The sequence below is a fragment of the Panulirus ornatus genome, chromosome 47 (assembly GCF_036320965.1).
Source record: "Panulirus ornatus isolate Po-2019 chromosome 47, ASM3632096v1, whole genome shotgun sequence".
In the NCBI taxonomy this organism is placed as follows: Eukaryota; Metazoa; Arthropoda; class Malacostraca; order Decapoda; family Palinuridae; genus Panulirus; species Panulirus ornatus.
The window spans coordinates 8,845,024-8,862,150 of record NC_092270.1 but is presented as its reverse complement, the minus strand read 5'-3'; the positions used below and the strand labels follow the sequence as shown (position 1 = coordinate 8,862,150).

The 17,127-nt window shown below is 39.2% G+C and overlaps 1 protein-coding gene across 5 annotated transcripts in view; it reads left to right on the top strand.

Moving 5' to 3' along the window:
- The window catches only part of LOC139763518 (uncharacterized), a 32,053-nt gene extending 15,741 nt beyond the window's left edge, over nt 1–16,312 (top strand). For all 5 annotated transcript variants that reach the window (XM_071689673.1, XM_071689675.1, XM_071689674.1 and 2 more), the window contains exons 4-9: nt 1,547–1,717; nt 3,300–3,438; nt 6,190–6,328; nt 7,246–7,365; nt 11,687–11,816; nt 13,370–16,312. In XM_071689673.1, coding sequence (XP_071545774.1) covers nt 1,547–1,717; nt 3,300–3,438; nt 6,190–6,328; nt 7,246–7,365; nt 11,687–11,816; nt 13,370–13,600 — 930 coding nt within the window. In that variant the 3' untranslated portion in view covers nt 13,601–16,312. The remainder of the gene's footprint in view (nt 1–1,546; nt 1,718–3,299; nt 3,439–6,189; nt 6,329–7,245; nt 7,366–11,686; nt 11,817–13,369) is intronic.
- The last annotated feature ends 815 nt before the right edge of the window (nt 16,313–17,127 follow it).

The window sequence follows — 17,127 nt, the reverse complement described above, 5'->3', positions numbered from 1 at the left end:
TGTAAAAGGACTCGATAGTAGATCACATGAATACAAGTTTTTGTTAGTTTTAAACAACATAACTGTAGGTATATATCATATTTACGAAAAGTTCTTCCTTGCCATTCCCTAAATATACAACACAGAATGCGATTCTGTAAATATCTGGCTAAGTTGAGGTGAATACCTACCTGCCTATGATTACCTACAACAAGATTTTGCCATTTATGTTGTTGGGAATTTAGTTGTATGGTTGCCTCTTCCTACCCTCATTTAGATCGTAAGACATACTTTTTCGGTATATAGATATTCCTAATGTCACAGGCAACTTCAATTGACACCTGGAAAAAATGACTGGGTGTCAGATCCACATGTAACATGATGGAGAAAAGTACAGCTTTGACTGCCAATTGTGCTTAGTATGTTGTACATCATCTCTCATGATATTCCAAGCAAATTTGAGTTTGAGTCTGGGGTACTAATGATAGTGATGATGACTAGGCAGATATTAGACATCATTATAGTAAGAATGTTTTGATTAGAACAAAAAGAATGGACTTGATTATGATATAGGGAAAAATGATTGGTATCTTCTTGAAAAAGTGAGGGTGGGCCTATGTATAGATATCCCCACATTACAATTAACTGTAAGTAAAACAAGGTAAAGTTCTCTGCCTTTCAGTTATCCAAGTTTGTCAGTGGCATAAGGGTGTGATTCTCCCACTGCTGAGCATAATAAGTGGCTCACTAATCCTCAGGAAGGAAATTAATGATATTCTCTCGAGCCTTTCTGATAGTAAGAGTGAACTGGTGGATGCTGAAGTAGTGCCATCATAAACAGAAAGTGATTTAGAGGACATGAATTAAGAATCTTAAGAGTGCTTGTGAGGAGAGTAAGAATAATTTTGTTGACATAGCACGTTTTTTGGTCTCGCAACAGCACACAGGTGCTGCCAAGTTGGGCTTACCAAACTTCCATTGTGCTTTACTTGGTTATGTGATAGACGGATTATTTCTGATATTCATTATTTTGATTTTCCTAATGTAGGGATGAGTGACAGTTGTGTTACAGAGGACTCTTAAGTTACACAAGTAACTTGGCAATATGTAATTCATACATTTCCTCATCCTTAACTCTAAACTTTCCATTGGTGAATGACAAGTGCTAACCCTACGTAAGGGTAGAATCTCATCATAGGTATCATTTATAGATTCAAGAGACAGGGTACCGCAAGTGTAAAACTCTCCCTCCACAGTTCACAAATAGGTAATTACGCAAATACACACATACCTATATTGACAAGACTTATGTTTTAAAATGCAAAGAAGTCCTTGCATGGTATCTGAGTAGTGTATGAATGGAAAATGCTAAGGGATGAAAATATATGCTGATAGCTTGACTGGTTGTCATGATTGTGTTCCATGAATGTAGAACTCCCTTCCTTAGAATGTATGATTAGGTTGTTACACACGTGCAGTTTTCATTTATTTTGTATGTATTGGCATTTTTATATCCATATGAGTTTACTTTGTCGAGATGCAACCTCTAATGTCTTCCATTTTTCAGAAAGCAGTACAGTGGGCACATGACCGAAAAAGTGTAAACCTTCGTCATGAGTTGGAACTTACTTTGATGTCACTGTACTATAGTACCCGTCATTATAAACAAGCAGAAGTCATTGCCAGTGCGCTCTATTCAGAAACAAAAAAATTGCAAGATAAGGAAAAAACAGTGAAGGTAAGACTTGTGTGATACTTGTTTAATCATATTATGAGACTGTGATGTGTTAAGGTTGAGGGAGAATGGGATGGATGAAAACAAGGGAATTTCAGGGAAAAGTATCTTGTATGAACAGTTTTGTAAAAGGCATGATCGTTCCCCTGTCCTTAATATTTCCAAGACAAATGAACAGTTACTCTTAATTATATCAGCTTCATGTTGTTGCATTCTTCACTGAGTTCTCTCATCTCTGACTCTGTTCATTCAATAGGTGTCTTAAGAAAAAAGAAAGAAACACCCTTGACTATTAAAAAGAAACTGTTGCCTGTAAACTACATCTCATGTATAATATGTCATACCTATTCTCCTTTTTAAGCTTAGAAGAGTTAGCATCAGGAACAGATGACTTAGCCATAGAGAAAAAAGAAACCTATGCTTGGCTCCCTCCTCTATTCACTGATTTGGAAATTGATTGTTTGGGAGAGGAAGAATTCTAATCTTCTGCCCCCACCGCTCTTTGTTACCTTCTGTGACCTGTAGATGATGCATGTGGAATATTCTTTCTCTTTTACCCCCAAGGATAATATTATCAGGAGCAAATGAATACTTTCCCTTTCCTTTTCTTTTTCATTTCATAATTCTCTGTATATTTCAATTAAGGCCTGGTCACAATGTGGACTTAAGTCCGTGATGAGCCTTCAAAAATAAAAGCTTATTTGCAAAAATAAGGAATTGTTGCCCATTTGAGAAGTTCTGCTGACATAAGCGTCTCCCCATGGAGAAACAACAGCATGCATAGTGAAGTATGTTATACTCATTGATTATGCTCACTCAACATTTGCAGCATTGTGTTGTAGTTGGGCTATGGATGAAAACTTAATGCTGTATAAGAGCTTCACCGAAGGGAACACTTTGGCATCGACTTTTGATATCCTTCATTTGCTCTAAAGTCCTACCTTCGTATATACTGAATTCACTTGTAATAGCCTTTTCTAAGAGCACAACCCTTATTGTAAATGAGGGACATCTGCATTCCCATAGATTTTGGTCAGATTCTCTCTCTCTCTCTCTCTCTCTCTCTCTCTCTCTCTCTCTCTCTCTCTCTCTCTCTCACACACACATCAGTGAAGAAATAAAGTAAATGGTGTGCCTGTATCTCTTTCCATTTTCATCGGGAGGGAGATAGTTGATCTGCTTTGAACAATGCTTACTCATTTTAGCCTTTTTGTACTGCCTCCCATATAGGATAGTTATGATAGATTTTTTACCTCAGAATTTTATGGGATTTGAAAATGTACTTTTCCCCTACTGATGATAATTTTATTTGGAAATTTTTGACCATCTAAATCCTGCATATTAACCAGTTCATTCATCTTCCTCTCAAACATTTGTACATATTAAAACTTTTTTCTTTCCAAATTCTGTATTGTTAGTTGGAAAGTTTTTGCCTTTGAAACATTAACATTCTGAAAGTTATTTTATTTGGTCTAGTTTTATTTGTCACGATAGATCTGCTCTCTTGGTGCATTGCTCTTCCCTTCAGCATTGTCATTTGATATCATGTACTAAAGTAATGAAGATAGTCCTATATATTACACAGGCTTGCTTGTGTCTGAGTCAAGTTTACCATGCCATGGGCAACATCTCCAAGGCTAGAGCCAACATCACAACAGCCAAAACAGAGGCTCTAAAGATCTATACGCCCCCTGATATGCAGGGGGAACTTGACCTACAGTCAGGTATGTCTTCAGTTCTTCTGGTTCTTTCATTTTTAGGCAATTTCTTTTATTTTCTCATTTCTTTGGTCAGAACTTTGGGTAGATTTTTTTTATCTGTAATTGATGATAACTTTTTCTTCTGCATTGCTGTTTTTATTGCAATGTCGATGTCATTATCATAAAAGCCACATTTTAAGGTCAGAGAGTAACTTAAGCAGAATATTTTTCAAACATTTATCCCAGATTCTGTAATGGCACACATCACCTGAGGATGTATCTCATGAACTTTGGCATATGTTTTCTCTTCATCTAATTTTCTATGAAGTATTTACACAGTTTAAGGCTTGCATATCATTTATCATTTGTACAGTATATTTCCTTTCCCTGTATATTTTTCATTTCATTACAGTTACACCAGAAAGTGTGAAGGTGTCTTTTCCAGGAATGTCATAAGTGGTGTCTGTAACATATCTAATAATTTGTTTGTCATGCAGTTACTAAAGCAAATGGCTTTAGCCCAAATCTCTGGTGTTTAGGTAATATATATTCCTTGAGCCAATCTTTGAAGAGCACAAATCGATCAGCCTTTGGAATGACTTGAAGAATACGCTGAACCTGTTTTCATGTGATATGAAAACATTCCTGATTTTCTACATGCAGTCTTGTGCATCATTGTCCATAGAATGCATAGACTCTGGGAGTAGCAAGAATTCCTCACTTTATACTTGGAGGAAGTGAAGTGCTTTAGATATCTGGGAGTGGCCTAAGCAGCAAATGGAATCATGTAAGTGGAAGTGAGTCACAGGGTGGGGAGGGGACTAAGGTTTTGGGAGTAATGAAGAATGTGTGGAAGGAGAGAATGTTAACTTGGAGAGCAAAAATGAGTATGTTTGAAGGAAAAGTTTCAACATTGTTATCGTTGCGAGGCATGGGTTGTATGGAGGAGGACGGATGTGTTGGAAATGAAATGTGTGGGGACAATATGCGGTGTGAGGTGGTTTGATCGAGTAAATAATGAAAGGGTAAGAGAGATGTGTGAAAATAAAAAGAGTGTGGTTGAGAGAGCAGAAGAGGCTGTGTTGAAATGGTGTGGATATATGGAGAGAATGACAAAGAGGATATATGAGTCAGAGGTGGAGGGAACGTGAAGCGGGAGACCAAATTGGAGGTGGAAGGATGGAGTGAAAAAGATTTTGAGCGATTGGGGCCTGAACATACAGGAGGGTGAGAGGCATGTAAGGAATAGAGTGAATTGGAACAATTTGGTATGCTGGGGTTAATGTGCTGTCAGTGGAATGAACCAGGGCATGTGAAACGTCTAGTGTAAACCATGGAAAGGTCTTTAGGGCCAGGATGTAGATAGGGAGGTGTGGTTTCGGTGCATTACAAGTGACAGCTAGAGACTGAGTGTAAATGGCCTTTTTTTGTCAGTTTTCCTGGCGCTACCTTGCTGAAGCAGGTGGATAGCGATGCTGTTTCCTGTGGGGCGGGGTAGCTCTAGGAACAGATGAAGGCAAGCAAGTACAAATATGTACATGTACATATATGTATATGTGCATGATGGTCATCCTCATCACTAAGGTCAGGAAAAGTCTCATGATTCTCTGCCAAATTAGCAGGGTTAGCATATGCTCACCACCCTGGGATATCACCATTTGAGGTTGAGGAGTGTTTCAAACATAATGATCACAGGGGTACTAAGGAGTAGGGGATCTTTTTCTGTGAATGCCTGGCAATAATAGTGATATGTACTGATGGCCAGTGTTACCAAAAATGGACATATGATTTAAATGTGAGAGGGAAAATGTACAATAGAAATTGATGTTGGCTGCTGTTCTGTAAAAGAACATCACTTTATATCAGCTACAGAACAGGGGGCTAAGGGTTTAAACAAAGGAAGTGCTGTACTGCTATGTTAGTGTAACTGGAATTGTCAACAGTGATTTGAAATATGTCTCATGTACTGTCTTCCTAGATATTGGATATCTCTATGGATGGGGTAATGTGTCAGATGGTGAGATTGGGTGAATGTTTTATTTAAATAATATCTTGGTTGCTGAGAATTTAGACATTCGATATGATACATGGGATGGTACAGTATTACTTACAAGGAGAAGCTCAGTTAGGATGTATGATGAACTTTCAACCTTTGTGTGCAAGACACATCTTTCTTAGCTTTGCTGACTCCCAGCTAAACCAAACTTCCACACTGCTAAACTTGGCACTTTAATGGAAGTGTTAATGAAAAGTTTAATGTAAGTGTTAACTATAAAGCTGCCAGGGGCCTTGTCACTTACCTGTTTGAAAGAAAATGACCTTGATCTTAATTTGCTTGCCATAGTGACTGCATCTCATGCTCTCTCATTCAAGTTTATGTAGAGATGGTGCATCACTAGATCACAGATAAAGCTACAAAAATAAGGTAAACATGCTTAGAGTCTAAAATTTTGGCAGTGGCTTTGAAATAGTGCGTGGGATGTCTTGATAAGTTATGCATAGATATCTCTCTCTGACAGGCCCATCCCACTTTTGTCATAGTACCCATTGATCATTGCTTTGCCTCTACTTGAATGATTATAGTAATCATTGCTATCATAAAGATAATTATCTATTTTTGATTATATGGACTTTTCTATGGACTTTTCGCAATATATTTTAAACTGTTGGTAGCATTGCACGCTTCATCTTCACCCTTACTTACATACTTAATCCTTGAAGTGCTTATAATCAATTTGGTTCTTTTTATATTTTTTTTCATAATTTATTTCCTAGGAATCATGCAAGTAGCAGAAGGCAAGGACATGGAAACAGCTTATTCTTACTTCAAGGAAGCAGCAACAGGCTTCACCTCACGCAGGCAAAGAGCACGAGCACTCAAGTACATGCTCCTCTCAAAGATTATGGTGAACAGGTGGGAGTGCATGAGTGTTGTCTTCATCCTGTCTGTATGGTGATAATTTTTCTGCAGTACCCCCTCTTACCTTTAAGATCACTTCTTTCTTATATTTCTTCCACTGTAGAAGAATAAAGAGTTACTTGATCATAGCCTTTAAGGTTTTAAACTAGTTTGATGGAACATTTCTCAGAAAGTAGCAAAGATAAAGCAAACAGAGGACATAACTAGTAGAAAAAGATGTAAGAAAATGCATGTATTGTGTTATTGATGGATGAATAGATAAACTGAATGATGTGATTGTGGACAGTATACACAAGTCTTAACGGTTTATAGTAATAATGAAAATGTCCTCTTCAGACTTTATTTTTTTTTTAATTGTCTGGTGTTAGTGTGAGGGGCAAGATAAAAGTAGGGAGAATGAATGATGGAGGAGTGTGAAACTGTGTTGAAGTTTGTAAGGAATTGAGTTCAGGATTTATGTGGGTCAGCAGACAAGTAGATGACTGGCACTACTTATGCACTTTGTTTAAGAGGAGTGAAGAGGAAGTGGCTGCATTTTGGAAGGAGCTGAATGAGTTCAGTTGCAGGTTCGATACAATGGGTTGAGTTTTGGTGCTAGGGGATTGGAATAAAGAATGGGCAATGAGGCTGTTGAAGGTACATATATATAGGGCCTTGGGTCCTTGATGTATAATGAAAATAGGAAGAGATTGTAGAGTTGTGTGCTGAAATGTAATTGATGACTGAGAATGCTTGAACTAGAGAAAAAAAAGGGTGCACCTTCCCAAGCATACATGGGTAAGTGGAGTTGAAAGATGTCTTAGGATGGACATTCGTGTCACACTTGAGATAATTTGGATTTATGGGGATGTACCATCTTTTATTAGTCAGGGGTAACTAGGAATTGTTTTAAGTCTGTTTTCTCTCATAAGGTCTGAGGAGGGAGAAAAGGCTGTCCGAAGCCAGAGTCACGTCCAAGATATCGACGAAGGAGTGGAAGCCATGTTAGCTATTACCAGTGCTGCCAATAGGTCCTCTCTCTCAGATTTCAGGTAAGAATTTTTATTTTGCCTTAACTCAGTATGCCATTCTTGATAGCCTGCTAGATGACTGATGCAGAATTCACTTCGTACACCTCACTGCTGTTTGTGTATTAGTGATTTGGTATTGGGTTTGAATTGACTGAGACCAGACAGCATTTATTTAAAATTGTTGATTTTTTTTTTTTTTTTTTTTTTTTTTTTTCTTCGCTGTCTCCCGCGTTTGCGAGGTAGCGCAAGGAAACAGACGTAGGAAATGGCCCAACCCACCCCCATACACATGTATATACATACGTCCACACACGCAAATATACATACCTACACAGCTTTCCATGGTTTACCCCAGATGCTTCACATGCCTTGATTCAATCCACTGACAGCACGTCAACCCCGGTATACCACATCGCTCCAATTCACTCTATTCCTTGCCCTCCTTTCACCCTCCTGCATGTTCAAGCCCCGATCACACAAAATCTTTTTCACTCCATCTTTCCACCTCCAATTTGGTCTCCCTCTTCTCCTCGTTCCCTCCACCTCCGACACATATATTCTCTTGGTCAATCTTTCCTCACTCATTCTCTCCATGTGCCTGAACCATTTCAAAACACCCTCTTCTGCTCTCTCAACCACGCTCTTTTTATTTCCACACATCTCTCTTACCCTTACGTTACTTACTCGATCAAACCACCTCACACCACATATTGTCCTCAAACATCTCATTTCCAGCACATCCATCCTCCTGCGCACAACTCTATCCATAGCCCACGTCTCGCAACCATACAACATTGTTGGAACCACTATTCCTTCAAACATACCCATTTTTGCTCTCTGAGATAATGTTCTCGACTTCCACACATTCTTCAAGGCTCCCAGAATTTTCGCCCCCTCCCGCACCCTATGATCCACTTCTGCTTCCATGGTTCCATCTGCTGCCAGATCCACTCCCAGATATCTAAAACACTTCACTTCCTCCAGTTTTTCTCCATTCAAACTCACCTCCCAATTGACTTGACCCTCAACCCTACTGTACCTAATAACCTTGCTCTTATTCACATTTACTCTTAACTTTCTTCTTTCACACACTTTACAAAACTCAGTCACCAGCTTCTGCAGTTTCTCACATGAATCAGCCACCAGCGCTGTATCATCAGCGAACAACAACTGACTCACTTCCCAAGCTCTCTCATCCCCAACAGACTTCATACTTGCCCCTCTCTCCAAAACTCTTGCATTCACCTCCCTAACAACCCCATCCATAAACAAATTAAACAACCATGGAGACATCACACACCCCTGCCGCAAACCTACATTCACTGAGAACCAATCACTTTCCTCTCTTCCTACACGTACACATGCCTTACATCCTCGATAAAAACTTTTCACTGCTTCTAACAACTTGCCTCCCACACCATATATTCTTAATACCTTCCACAGAGCATCTCTATCAACTCTATCATATGCCTTCTCCAGATCCATAAATGCTACATACAAATCCATTTGCTTTTCTAAGTATTTCTCACATACATTCTTCAAAGCAAACACCTGATCCACACATCCTCTACCACTTCTGAAACCACACTGCTCTTCCCCAATCTGATGCTCTGTACATGCCTTCACCCTCTCAATCAATATCCTCCCATATAATTTACCAGGAATACTCAACAAACTTATACCTCTGTAATTTGAGCACTCACTTTTATCCCCTTTGCCTTTGTACAATGGCACTATGCACGCATTCCGCCAATCCTCAGTCACCTCACCATGAGTCATACATACATTAAATAACCTTACCAACCAGTCAACAATACAGTCACCCCCTTTTTTAATAAATTCCACTGCAATACCATCCAAACCTGCTGCCTTGCCGGCTTTCATCTTCCGCAAAGCTTTTACTACCTCTTCTTTGTTTACCAAAATTGCTGATATCATGAAAATTTATCCCTGGGGATAGGGGATTAAGAATACTTCCCACGTATTCCCTGCGTGTCGTAGAAGGCGACTAAAAGGGGAGGGAGCGGGGGGCTGGAAATCCTCCCCTCTTTTTTTTCTTTTTTTTTCCCAAAAGAAGGAACAGAGGGGGCCAGGTGAGGATATTCCAAAAAAGGCCCAGTCCTCCGTTCTTAACGCTACCTCGCTAACGCAGGAAATGGCGAATAGTTTAAAAGAAAAGAAAAGATCATGAAAATTATTTTTTTTTTTTTTTTTTTTTTTATACTTTGTCGCTGTCTCCCGCGTTTGCGAGGTAGCGCAAGGAAACAGACGAAAGAAATGGCCCAACCCCCCCCCCATACACATGTACATACACACGTCCACACACGCAAATATACATACCTACACAGCTTTCCATGGTTTACCCCAGACGCTTCACATGCCTTGATTCAATCCACTGACAGCACGTCAACCCCTGTATACCACATCGCTCCAATTCACTCTATTCCTTGCCCTCCTTTCACCCTCCTGCATGTTCAGGCCCCGATCACACAAAATCTTTTTCACTCCATCTTTCCACCTCCAATTTGGTCTCCCTCTTCTCCTCGTTCCCTCCACCTCCGACACATATATCCTCTTGGTCAATCTTTCCTCACTCATTCTCTCCATGTGCCCAAACCATTTCAAAACACCCTCTTCTGCTCTCTCAACCACGCTCTTTTTATTTCCACACATCTCTCTTACCCTTACGTTACTTACTCGATCAAACCACCTCACACCACACATTTTCCTCAAACATCTCATTTCCAGCACATCCATCCTCCTGCGCACATCTCTATCCATAGCCCACGCCTCGCAACCATACAACATTGTTGGTACCACTATTCCTTCAAACATACCCATTTTTGCTTTCCGAGATAATGTTCTCGACTTCCACACATTTTTCAAGGCTCCCAAAATTTTCGCCCCCTCCCCCACCCTATGATCCACTTCCGCTTCCATGGTTCCATCCGCTGACAGATCCACTCCCAGATATCTAAAACACTTCACTTCCTCCAGTTTTTCTCCATTCAAACTCACCTCCCAATTGACTTGACCCTCACCCCTACTGTACCTAATAACCTTGCTCTTATTCACATTTACTCTTAACTTTCTTCTTCCACACACTTTACCAAACTCAGTCACCAGCTTCTGCAGTTTCTCACATGAATCAGCCACCAGCGCTGTATCATCAGCGAACAACAACTGACTCACTTCCCAAGCTCTCTCATCCCCAACAGACTTCATACTTGCCCCTCTTTCCAAAACTCTTGCATTTACCTCCCTAACAACCCCATCCATAAACAAATTAAACAACCATGGAGACATCACACACCCCTGCCGCAAACCTACATTCACTGAGAACCAATCACTTTCCTCTCTTCCTACACGTACACATGCCTTACATCCTCTTGATTTTGGGGTGGTATAAGGGCATTAATCATGCTTTGAAAACATTTCCAGTTTATGTTTATATGCATGACATCTGTCATAATTGATGTTGGAGGTTCAGTAGAGGAGAAAGGAATATGTTTATTTCTTTGGGGGAGGAGCCATTAATATTCTCAGTCACATTAAAACACAACAGATGCAACGGTACTTTTGAAGTATATTAGATACAGACACGAAGATAACCCACTGTAATTACGTGAAGAATGAGGTTAATGGAACTTAAGATTTTTGTTACTAATTTGTGCATCTTCTAATACCACAGCCATTTTATATATAAAGTTTTTTTTACACTTTTACACCTCACTGATAAAGGTTTTAGAAGTGTGAGATAAGAAATTTTATTTTGAAATCTGGCAGAGATAACTAGGCATAATGTGATGCATCAGTTGATTGTATGATCCCTTAGTTGTTTAGGAGAAAGAGATGCAAAAATAAGCAAGCTTGACAGGCTTGTAATGCTACAAAATTCTTGATTAGCTTTTGTGGATTTATGGAGTGAATTAAATGATGAAGTCTTGAATGGTAACATTATGTAGTGTTAAAAAAGCTGAAAGATTGTAAAGAAGATTAAAGAGATGTGGCCTGTTGTGCATAGAACTACCTTCTTGTACTGTACAAATAAGTGATTACGCTTTTACTGTACATGCTCATTCCCTTGAACAAACCATAGGGTAAGAATAAGATGACCCCCTTTTTGGTTATGTAATTTTTAACTTTTGATTTTTTCCCCTCAAAAACTGTCATAATTTTTTTATTCTATTTACAGTAGTTACTGTAAACGTGCATGTTGTCATACTTATTTTAGCTTGTAGGATATATTGCATCCACAATATCTTTATATTGCAAATGTGCCATTCAGCAGTTGACAGGGACTGTAAAGGTATTCTCACTGATTTTGAACATTTTGATGCAGGAAGACACTTGAGCTCTATGGAGAGCACTTGGGAGGGGATATGGTTGTTGCTAGTGTGTTGGATGACCTCTACATTACTATGATGGAAAAGAACCTCCTTAACATCATCCTACCTTATGAACGATTACAGGTCAGTTTTATTTACATCCTTTTGGTATAAAGGGAAGACGATTTTCAGTTCATATTCTTTGTCTTTTTATTTGTTTGCTGCATGCCTTCAACTTCTAGATGAGATAGCATCAGGAATAGATGAGTGAGTCTCAGGTTGAAAATATTCTCATGGCTGCATCTGTTTATATTTCATATTGATAATGAAGTTTGGTAGGATTTTTATTACCCAGTTTCTGTAACATGTTTAGTATATTTTCTTTTCTATCATAGAGATTATAATGAAATTACTGTGAAATGATGTATATCTCCATATAATTCATCTTCTTTATGTGGATCATTTCAAGAAGTGTTTTTCCAAGCATCTCTATTTGATATGGCTTACATTTTGTTGGAATCTGTGTATTTAAGGAAAATTATTCAGAGATTAGGGTACACACCTCAGCAGTTATTGAATGTGGACAAGACTAGCTTATTTGGAAAAGCATGCATGCCAGGACATTTATTAGCAAGAAAAGAAATATGGCTGCTGCAGGGTTTAATTTAGCCAAAGATTCCTTGACACTTTCCTTGGGAAGGAATACTGTCAGAGATTTTTAAGCTTGACCCCTTGCTTTAGTTTCATTCAGGAAATCCCTAGGCTCAGGGATTTGGCAACAGCTTTTGCATCTGAAATTTAAGGGGTGACATAAACAGCCTGAGCACCCCTCTTTCTCCCTCCCAGTAACCCTGTACTCCTCCACAGTACCAACTCTATCACCATTTCAAGCCCTTAGCACTGCATTTTCACATGTTTCATTAACTGTTGTGTAGATTAACGATAAGAGAGTATGGTAAACATTCTAAAGCTAAGTTGATTCATATAAAGTCATATTTAAGAGCTAGATATGGAAGAATTGTAATGAGTGTATCCTGTATTTAATAGGTTTGAGGTACATTATTTATGATGCCTCAACTTACCCTGTCATATCAAGGGGTGGTGGTATACAGTGGGGCAGTGGGCTGACCAGAGCATATTAAGTGGCTAGGGGAGACAGAATGGTGTGTAGGGATTTGGCTGCAGATAGGGGGTTCAAGTTTTGTATGCACTTACATAACACCTCGATGATGGATGTGAAGAAATGAAGCCATTATTTGTGTGTTTTTGGCACTGCCTTGCTGAGGCAGGAAAAGTTGAACAAGAATAGATAAGTTATATTTATTCATCCTTGGATCTGCATGTATACTTTGCCAGATTCCTGTAGCATGGTAGGTGTGTTATACTTTTTTGCTTTTACTTGTTGAAGACAGAAAATCTGAAGTTTTATTCTTCACTATACAAATTATGGTGTATAGGGGTCAAAAGCAGATTCTGATTGAAAACCTTTATATCTCATCTCTTATCAAGGTACTATGTCTGGATATGGTCTTTTCATTGTTTTCACTTGAAGTAACATTGAAAATTTTCTTTGAGCATCTGTATTACTGAAACAAATACAGTTGTATCTCAAAGCATCATCTGTATGACATAGGTTTGTTATTTTTCTTATCCCATGCTGTAGCCTCGTTCAATTACATTTTATCTTTCTTTTTTAGATTGTCCATATAGCTGATCGCATTGGCCTTCCCAGAGAAGAGGTTGAGAGAAGACTCTCACAGATGATATTAGACAAGCGCATCAATGCCCAGCTTGATCATCGTGATGATTGTCTCTATGTCTATGCTTCTGAAGACTCTGATGTTGTGTATCAAGAGGGAATTGATATTCTCTCACAGCTAGATAAGACTGTGTCACACCTCAACCGCAAAGTAAAGAGACTTTTGTAATGAAAGGCCTGCCTAGGAAATGTTTCACTAGTTTGAAGTACTGAAAGTGTATGTTATTGATTTTGACTTGTATATTTAATTTAGGAGCACAATATTTCTTTTATGTCAAGTAATGAAGAGTGGATTTATTATGTGGAGTAGGTAGAATGGAAGATTTTTTTTTATAATGTTGCAGGTGAAGACATTATGAGGAAAAATCACATTTGTTGTAGTTTATGAACTATTTGACATGAGTTTTGAAGGAGGTGTATAATATATTGTTAAAAAAGTACATATATATTCTGAGTACTCTTTGTACACAAGACTTTTTTGGGAGTTTACAAAACTTGTTAGTGATGGAGAAAAGCATTCTTGTTTAACAGGTCTATTATGAATAAGTAACACACACACACATGCACACACACATTTATTTATTATAGTTAACCCAGGACCAATATCTATGAAAGTCCTGGTGCTATCAAGGACCTTTCTAAAGGCTCCTACAGCCCAAGGCTGCATTACTTCCAGTTGCCTAGAAATGTTGACTCCTTTTGAGTGAGAAGTTCTTTGATGAGACTGTACCCTCATTGGTACAGCCTTGCCAAAGGTAAATTTTCACATGCGGTGTAACCTCAAGGAGGTGGAGTCCAATAACACCCACACGTGTGTGTGTATACATAATTATGTATATATATATATATATATATATATATGTATATATATATATATATATAGAACAGATTTCTTTGAAAGAGTCTTAGTATTACTTAGTGGCTATCTAAAGGCTATTGTGGCTTACAGCTGCACTACTTCCAGTGGCAGGAAAATGCAGACTCCTTTGAGATGAGAAGTTCTTATACAATATTACATATGAATACACGCTTTCATATGTGTATATAATATTTTTTTTCTTTATTATACTTAATTGCTGTTTCCCACATCAGCACAGTAGTGCCAGGAAACAGATGAAGAATGGCCCAACCACTCACACACACACACACACACACACACACACACACACACACATATATATATATATATATATATATATATATATTGTACAAAGGCAAAGGGGATAAAGGTGAGTGCTCAAATTACAGAGGTATAAGTTTGTTGAGTATTCCTGGGAAATTATATGGGAGGGTATTGATTGAGAGGGTGAAGGCATATACAGAGCATCAGATTAGGGAAGAGCAGTGTGGTTTCAGAAGTGGTAGAGGATGTGTGGATCAGGTGTTTGCTTTGAAGAATGTATGTGAGAAATACTTAGAAAAGCAAATGGATTCGTATGCAGCATTTATGGATCTGGAGAAGGCATATGATAGAGTTGATAGAGATGCTCTGTAGAAGGTATTAAGAATATATGGTGTGGGAGGCAAGTTGTTAGAAGCAGTGAAAAGTTGTTATTGAGGATGTAAGGCATGTGTACAAGTAGGAAGAGAGGAAAGTGATTGGTTCTCAGTGAATATCGGTTTGCGGCAGGGATGCATGATGTCTCCATGGTTGTTTAATTTGTTTATGGATGGGGCTGTTAGGGAGGTGAATCCAAGAGTTTTGGAGAGAGGGGCAAGTATGCAGTCTGTTGTGGGTGAGAGAGCTTGGGAAGTGAGTCAGTTGTTGTTCGCTGATGATACAGCACTGGTGGCTGATTCATGTGAGAAACTGCAGAATGTGGTTACTGAGTTTGGTAAAGTGTGTGAAAGAAGAAAGCTGAGAGTAAATGTGAATAAGAGCAAGGTTATTAGGTACAGCAGGGTTGAGGGACAAGTTAATCAGGAGGTAAGTTTGAATGGAGAAAAATTGGAGGAAGTGGTGTTTTAGATATCTGGGAGTGGCTTTGGCAGCGGATGGAACCATGGAAGTGGAAGTGAATCATAGGGTGGGTGAGGGGGTGAAAGTTCTGGGAGCGTTGAAAAATGTGTGGAAGTCGAGAACATTATCCTGGAAAGCAAAAATGGGTATGTTTGAAGGGATAGTGGTTCCAGCAGTGTTATATGGTCGCAAGGCATGGGCTATAGATAGAGTTGTGTGGAGGAGGGTGGATGTGCTGGAAATGAGATGTTTGAGGACAATATGTGGCGTGAGGTGGTTTGATCGAGTATGTAATGAAAGGGTAAGAGAGATGTGTGGTAATAAAAAGAGAGTGTGGTTGAGAGAGCAGAGGAGGGTGTTTTGAAATGGATTGGTCACATGGAGAGAATGAGTGAGGAAAGATTGACCAAGAGGATATATGTGTCAGAGGTGGAGGGAACGAGGAGAAGTGGGAGACCAAATTGGAGGTGGAAAGATGGAGTGAAAGAGATTTTGAGTGATCAGGGCCTGAACATGCAGGAGGGTGAAAGGCTTGCAAGGAATGGAGTGAATTGGATCGATGTGGTATACCGGGGTCGACGTGCTGTCAATGGATTGAACCAGGGCATGTGAAGTGTTTGGAGTAAACCATGGAAAGTTTATGTGGGGCCTGGATGTGGAAAGGGAGCTGTGGTTTCATTGCATTATACATGACAGCTAGAGACTGAGTGTGAACGAATGGGGCCTTTGTTGTCTTTTACTAGTGCTACCATGTGCACATGAGGGTGAAGGGGTTGTCATTTCATGTGTGGCGGGGTGGTGATGGGAATAAATGAGGTGCAACAAATATGAATTATGTACATGTGTATATATGTATATGTCTGTGTGTGTGTATGTATGTTTACATTGAGATGTATAGGTATGTATATGTGTGTGTGTGGATGTTTATGTACATACATGTGTATGTGGGTGGGTTGGGCCATTCTTTCATCTGTTTCCTTGCGTTACCTTGCTAACGCGGGAGACAGCGACAAAGTATAATAAATATAATATGAATATATTAGTCGCTGTCTCCTGTGTTAGTGAGGTAGCACAAGGAAACAGACTAAAGAATGGCCCAACCCTCCCACATACACATGTATATACTTAAACACCCACACATGCACATATACATACCTATACATTTCAATGTATAGATACATGTACATACACAGACATATACATGTATACACGTGTACATATCCACACATGCTGCCTTCATCCATTTCCGTTGCCACCCCCCCCACACACACACACACACACACACACACACACACACACACACACACACACACACACACACACACACACACACACACACACACTCAAGCACAAAAAAAAAAAAAAATATATATATATATATATATATATATATATTTTTGTGCTTTGTCGCTGTCTCCCGCGTTTGCGAGGTAGCGCAAGGAAACAGACGAAAGAGATGGCCCAACCCACCCTCATACACATGTATATACATACGTCCACACACGCAAATATACATACCTACACAGCTTTCCATGGTTTACCCCAGACGCTTCACATGCCTTGATTCAATCCACTGACAGCATTCCTGAAGAGAGGACTGAGCCTCAGAGGGAAATCCTCACCTGGCCCCCTTCTCTGTGTGTATGTATGTATGTATGTATGTGTAGGTGTTACTGGACTCTACCTACTTTTAGTTGTGCTGTGAGTGAAAATCACTTTGATGAGGTGATATCTTT